We start from the raw sequence: 6,713 nt of genomic DNA, 5'->3' as shown, positions 1-6,713 counted from the left end.
ATGGCTGCGGAGACTCTCAGGACAGACATGCAAGACCTCCTGAAGTTAAAATTACAAGCCAAAGACCATTTGGGTAGTTCCTCAAAAGCCAAAGTACTGTGTTGGTGAGGAAAGCACCAGTGAGGGACAATACACCATACCTCAAATGGAGCAGGTACACATACAAAGAGCCTAGCATTCATTTTGGACAAGCTCTTCATTTCCAAAGCCATTCACTTGCAGATGTGGCCTCCTTGCATTGTGAAGTGCTTGGGACTGGCTGCACTGTGTCACAGCTCACTCTACTCCACCCCCTCCATACCCCCACCCACAAACACACAGAGTATAGCAGCTGTTACACTTTATTTCACTGTAGGGTTTTAAATTTTTTTATTATTATTTTTTTTCTTCTGATTGAAAAAGAAAAGACAGAAAAGTTACAAAAGTAGTAAAAGGCAACAATATCCGCAGGACATCCCTGTTCCCTGCTCCCACCTGGGGCAGGGCAGCCTGCCCCACCTGCTGGCTGGCAGAACACACCTCTGGGCCCCAGCACCTTGGCAGCTCTTGCTGAGCAAAGCCTGAGGCTGCAGGCCATGCAGGAGGCTGCCACCCCAGCCATTTGCACAAGGAATGTGCCTCTTAGATGGGTACCAGGCTATGGCTGTCCCATCCCCTGAGCACAGGGATTTGGTCCAAAGGAGCAATCCTTCCTGTCCTGCACTCGGCAGCCTGATCTGGCAGCAGTTAAAAAGCTGAGGTGTGCCATCAAAAGAAGATAAGCAGAATTTCTACAGGGGCAGGAGGAATCAGCATAGGAACTGCACTCTCTTGGAAATAGGGACTTGCAGGGAACCACGATGGTCTGCCAGAGGTCCCTCACCAGTAAACACAAGTGACCTCTTGGAGGTGGTGCTTGTGCAGGGGGTGGCCCAGCTGTCACAGTCTGGAGCCAAACAGCAGGCAGAGCTGGGACAGCATCAGGACAGACATCCCCTCACCACCTTGCCCAGCTGCTCTGCCTGCCTGAATGACAGGAGTTAGGGAGAAGAGGGGGGGGTGGGGGATTCAGGTCCCCCACCTGAATCCCAAAGCCTACAGCCCTTGGACTTTCCCCAGGGGTCTCACTGAAGGGCCCAGACCAGTTCACTGGGTAGCCTCCTACTGGCAGCTGGACTGAGCATTGGTCTCAACCAGAGAGCAGCATCAAAGACTCTACACTGAGGCAGATTTAAAAAAAACAAAAATTATTTTGTATTACTCACAGTTGCTCCTCCTGATCTGGACAAACTACTTGCTTCCCCTTGCACTCAGGTACAGGCTCATGGTGGGCAATGCCTACACCAAGAGTTTACTCTCTCCACCAGGTGCAGCAAGAGGAAAGGCCTTGCTCCTCTACCTCAACAGGAGAGGCAAGAGCTTGTCCTGTTAACTCCTGCCTTTAGCACAAAACACACACATGCCCCGAGGACAGATCCCAGCAAAACACCAGTGGCAGCAAGGCCTAGCATGGTCCCAACAGAACTGTCTGTAGAGAAATGTCCCCCACCTTCACTCAAACTCCTCTCCTATTTCTTCCATCAACAGCCACAAAATCGACTTTTTCCCACTCCTTGCTTCATCTGGGAATATTGTCCCACTGATACCAGAGGAGTGTACCTGAATTTAACAAGGGGAGTGGAAAGCTTGCTGGAGACATTAAATTGGTTTGAGTTTGGTGGTACCAGTTACCTCCACCATCATGTTAGTGGGACAATGCTATGGAGAAGTGTGACATACCCCAGAACACACACTGCCTCAGCAGAGAGGAGATCCATGAGCACAGTCACCCCCAAGTTCTTCTCTTTGGTGATGCTGACAGGACAGAAGGTGGGTGCTGCTTTTTCCTGGGTGCCTCAACACAGACCTTCCAATTCTAAAATTTTATTCTAACCCCAGATCTACATATGGCTGTCTCACTCTCCCATTTCAATCTCTTTTTGGGCAGTATCACTGAACTGCCAGCAGATCATCTGGAATGCACAGCTAAATGTGCCAGTTACTCCTCCACACACCTCCCTGTCCCCAGGTTTTCCACTTGAGAGAGCTTGATGTGAATGCAATTATAACAATCTCAGAGAGGGATCTTCTTGTTTTGCAAGCAGCTCTGTATAGCCTCTTTCTCCAATCCTGAGCTCGCTTCTGAGTGGGAGAAGTGTCAGGTCTATAGCAAAGCACTGTATACCCAGGTATCCTTGGGAAACTGACTGGATTTGGTTTCACAGCTTGATCACTCAACCCTGCTGCCATGCAGGTCACACCAACCCCTGAACACCTCCTGGATATCTTCAGTCGCCACCAACCTCACGTTTGACACTGCCTTGGTGGCAGTTCTTGCAGTTTGTGCACCTGACTGGTTTGCTTTGCCCTGAGAGACAAAACTCACTCCCTGTGCCACTGCTCAGCTCCACCAGTGGTATGAAAACAGGCACTGCTGCCAAGCCATTCGCTTCCTCCTGCCAGAGCAGCTGCGTTGCAAAGACGTCTCATTGCCCCTTCTTCTCCCACCCCTCCCCTTGGGTATCACCACCTCCCCTTCTCCCTGCCAGGCAGGACACTGGGTGATAGTTCCTGAGGTTTTTTGGAGAAACTCCTTCAGTAGGCACATGACGGTTCTTCCACTGGAGCTATGGGGCTCAGCGGCTTCAAGGTGCTGAGGGAACGGAAGGCAAAAGTGGAGGGATCATACAGAAAGTGGGGTGGCGGGCGGCCTCCGTTGGTGCTCTGCAGGGGAATAAAAACAGGCATGAAGTCAGTGCTCATGTCAGCTGCAAACAGTGAAATTCCTGCCTTGAGTGCTTTGTCGTCCCCCTCTCTGATACAATTACACCTCCTGTATGGTGATGCTTGCACTAGCAGCCAATGGCACTAACATAAGCAGTGGGAGCACTTTGCTCCCATCCTTGCTCTTACCCTTCAAGATAAAAAGCAGGCACACCTCCCTTTCTCCAGGACTGAGGTCCCTAGGATCCACCTGACTAGGGCCCATGGCACCTGTAGCCACTAAGTGAAACAGGATAATCCATGATGTGTTTAGAGTACCAGAGTCAGAAAAGCATCACTACCAAAAGGTATCACATCGAAAAGCTAAATTCACTTGGCCTTGAAGTAAGATCTGCTACACTTTTAGAGCATGGAGACAAACCAAGTTATCTCTGGAAACACATTCTTCAGCCCCATTTTTCAACAGCTCTCCAATAAGGATTTACAAACCACTCTTTCTTAAAGTCCCAGGCATGCTAAAACTCTCCAGGGTTTTGGTTCCAGACTCCACAATTTGATGAGGAATGGCTGAGAATTGCTTGGAAGAAAAGATCCAACCCCCAAGGCCTTACAGACTTGTTTTACCATGGCCACTAAAGACCATTCTCTCCTCTTTTGCTCCCAGTGTTCAGAGCAGGTCCAGAGTAAGGAAGCCAGAAATAGTCATGTATGCCCTGCATGTGTGACAGGACAGAAATGCTTTTCTCCACCAGGCTGTGCTAGAATATGTAGATCCCAGAGGAATGATGGTGCCAAAGAAGTAATTCTACTCTGTTAGATGTGTAGAGCTTTCCTTTAACTTTTCAGGAACTTTGGTTTGTTTCTTTCCTTATGCAAGCAGAAGCACTAGTGGGACAGCTATTTCACCGATACTTTCTGGCCAGGAGAGGAGGTCTCACTTCTCCAGGGTCCAGGAGAGTGTTTAATCATGATTCTGTAGAATTCATTCCCAAGGAATATGTGGAAAGTTCAGTAGCTCAGAAACTCATGCAAACGTCCCCTACTCTCACTGCACTTCCATTACTCTTGGGAAGGGCTTTACCACTATTTTCACAGAGGTCAGGAAAAAACCCAATGACAAACACGTTAGGAAAAAACCCAAAAACCTACAGGTTGGGCAAAGAAGTGATTGAGAGCAGCCCTGCAGGAAAAGACTTGGGGGTGGTGGTTGATGAAAAACTCAAGGTGAGCCAGCACTGTGCACTCACAGCTCAGAAAGCCAGTGGAATCCTGGGCTGCATCAAAAGCAGAATGGCCAGCAGGTCAAAGGAAGGGATTCTCCCCCTTTATCCTGCAGTTGGTGAGACCCCACCTGGAATACTGTATCCAGCTGTGGAGTCCCCAACAGAAGAAGGAAATGAAATTGTTGGAGCAAGTCCAGAGGAAGACATGAAGTTGTTAAGAGGACTGGAGCACCTCCCCAGTGAAGACAGGCTGAGTACATTGGAGCTGTTCAGCCTGGAGGAAAAAAGGTAGCATAGAGACCTCACAGGAACCTTCCAGTGTCTGGAAAGGGGCTCCACAGAAGCCAGAGAAAGACTCTTCCTCAAGAACTGTAGTGACAGGATAAGGAGTAATGGGTACAAATTGGAAGAGGTGAAATTTAGTCTAGACATTAGGAAGAAATTCTTTCCTGTGAGGGTGATGAGACACTGGAACAGGTTGCCCAGAGAGGTTGTGAATACCCCAATCCTGGCAGTGTTCAAGGTGAGGGTGGATAAGGCCTTGAGCAGCCTGGTCTGATGGGAGGTGTCCCTTCCCATGGCAGGTGGGATTAGAACAGGATTATTTTTAGGGTCACTTCCAACTCTTAACATTCTATGTGATTCAGACTGGGCTCTGGTGTTATGTGACTCCCTGTTCCTTTTCTAGGCCTTTCCTAACTAGAACTATGGTCTCCTTGGCTTAGCCTGAACTGTGGGACTGTTCCTCAAAGAATAGGCTTTTTAGGAACATTTACCAATTCTGTCTAACAGAAGAGAGAGGTTGATTTTAGCATTTCAGATTCAGGTCTATCACACACCTAACAGCATGGCAAGGTGACGTTTTGATGCTTCCACCTCTCCTCTGCCTTTAACTTGTCATGACAAGGCAGCAACACACAAATACCCCCCAAAAGCTGCTCAGATGGTTTGTCCCACCCAAACACGCAGAAAATCAGAGTGAGCTTAGGAAGTGTCCAAGCCAGGCCCTAAGAGCTGCAATAACTGCAGCAGGATCTGGAAGCCTCTTGTCTCCAAGGCTCTTGGTCACAGCTCAGCCCCACTGGGCAGCAGCCTTTATGTCAGGAAAGGCCTCTAAAAGCCAGTGTGGGCAGCATGTTCCTGCCTAGCTGGTATCTCTTCTGCAATTAAGATGGGCATTCGAGAATGGAAAATGCCAACAAGGTGCTTGGCATCAGCTGCGCCTAGAGTTTCAGCCAGCAAATCATGCCCTGCTACATCCCCCTGACACCTTGGCCAGCAGCATAAGAAACAAGAGAGGCAGATTTAAGGGCCTTTACTCAATAGCCACCTGCTGTGAGGTTATATATGGTGTGTGCTCTGGCAGGCCTCAGAGCTGGAAGGTAACATAGCAACCCCTATTCAAAGCCAAGGGGCAGAATAAATCAGCACATTTGTCCTTCTCCAGAGCAGAGAAGGTCCCCTGCCAGTGCCAAGAGGGAATGGGAACAAAGAACCTGGCAGTCCCCTCCATTTTGAAATGCCAGACAGGATTAGGGAAGGCAGCTGAATCCGTTCATTTTTGGCAGACAGCAGATGAAGAGGCCGGGGAAAGATGGCTCCAAAGGACAGACAAAAGTAATCTACAAAACTCACCAGGCTTTGGGTGGAAAGCTGTGCTGTGGTTTCTTTCTGGGGCCAATGTGTGGGACAGAGAGCCTTCCCAGAGCACTGCCAGGACCATGGGCACAGAACAGGCGAGGCTGAAGGTCAGGGATGTGAGAAGATGCAGGGGGATGCTGAGATTGATGGGCAGTCATGCAGCTGCAAGTGAGACTCAAAATGCACCCAATCCTGCCTCTTCATCCTGGCACCTCTCAAGCAGCCACAAGATGACCACTGGCTTTCAACAACTGCAGACAAGGGCTAAGTGAGAACGGGCTGTGCCCAGCTGCAGGCAGTAACAGGAGAGGCAGTAACCTGACTCCCTCATCATAGCAACATCCTGATCAATCTGAACTCCTTTATAACCCTGAGCCACACAGGATCCTCGTGCACCTGCTCCCTGACTGACAGGGCAGCACCTCTGGTACTGACCTTGCTGGAGGTAAGAAACCTCCAAATCCCTCAACTCTCTTCTTGCAGACGAGCATTTTTAGATTGGAGTTCATATCCAGCTCTAGGGATGACCAGGCCTGATCTGGCTTAGTTCAAGACACCATTTGGGATCACAGCATGTGGTGGTCTGGTCCTGATGAGTAGCACAAGGCAGAGCTCTGTAGATGTATTTTCAGAACAAAAACAGATAGAGCCAGCTGCCAGAGAGGGGAACATGTTCCTGCCACCCTGTGGCTTGGGCCAGCTGCCTCCCTGTAGTCTGGGTAAGCGTCCTAGCCAGCCTGCCCTTCTCCTTGGGAACACCATGCCTGGGGCTTAGCTTTGACTAGGGAAGGGTGATCAGAGTTGTTGCCACTGCAGCAGGTCCCCAGGGAGCTTGCCATAAACCTGCCTGACAGCCCCTGGTGAGCAACCCCAGGCCAGCTCCTGCAGAGGCTCCTCAGAGCACAAACAATACGCACTTGACATTAAAGGATCATGTGTTCACTCTAATGGCATTCAGACAGCTGGGTACCGCTCACAGAACGGAGCCTAATATGGGCCCTGTGCTCATGGAAATCATTAACCAGAGCCCTCAATTTGCTAAGCAATCTATTTACACAGCTGGAGAATGGCCCGAGTCAGACTCACACGGCTGCCACAGGAGAGCAC

General features: G+C 49.8%; 1 protein-coding gene across 2 annotated transcripts in view; it reads right to left on the bottom strand.

The window, feature by feature from the left end:
• Positions 1-325: 325 nt before the first annotated feature.
• The window catches only part of LOC118685632 (uncharacterized), a 60,857-nt gene continuing 54,469 nt past the window's right edge, over positions 326-6,713 (bottom strand). For both annotated transcript variants that reach the window (XM_036381262.1, XM_036381263.1), the window contains one exon: positions 326-2,742. In XM_036381262.1, coding sequence (XP_036237155.1) covers positions 2,614-2,742 — 129 coding nt within the window. In that variant the 3' untranslated portion in view covers positions 326-2,613. The remainder of the gene's footprint in view (positions 2,743-6,713) is intronic.

The sequence above is a fragment of the Molothrus ater genome, chromosome 3 (genome assembly GCF_012460135.2).
Source record: "Molothrus ater isolate BHLD 08-10-18 breed brown headed cowbird chromosome 3, BPBGC_Mater_1.1, whole genome shotgun sequence".
NCBI classification, from domain to species: domain Eukaryota; kingdom Metazoa; phylum Chordata; class Aves; order Passeriformes; family Icteridae; genus Molothrus; species Molothrus ater.
Note: the sequence above shows the minus strand (reverse complement) of the source record. Positions and strands in the feature narration are given on the sequence as shown.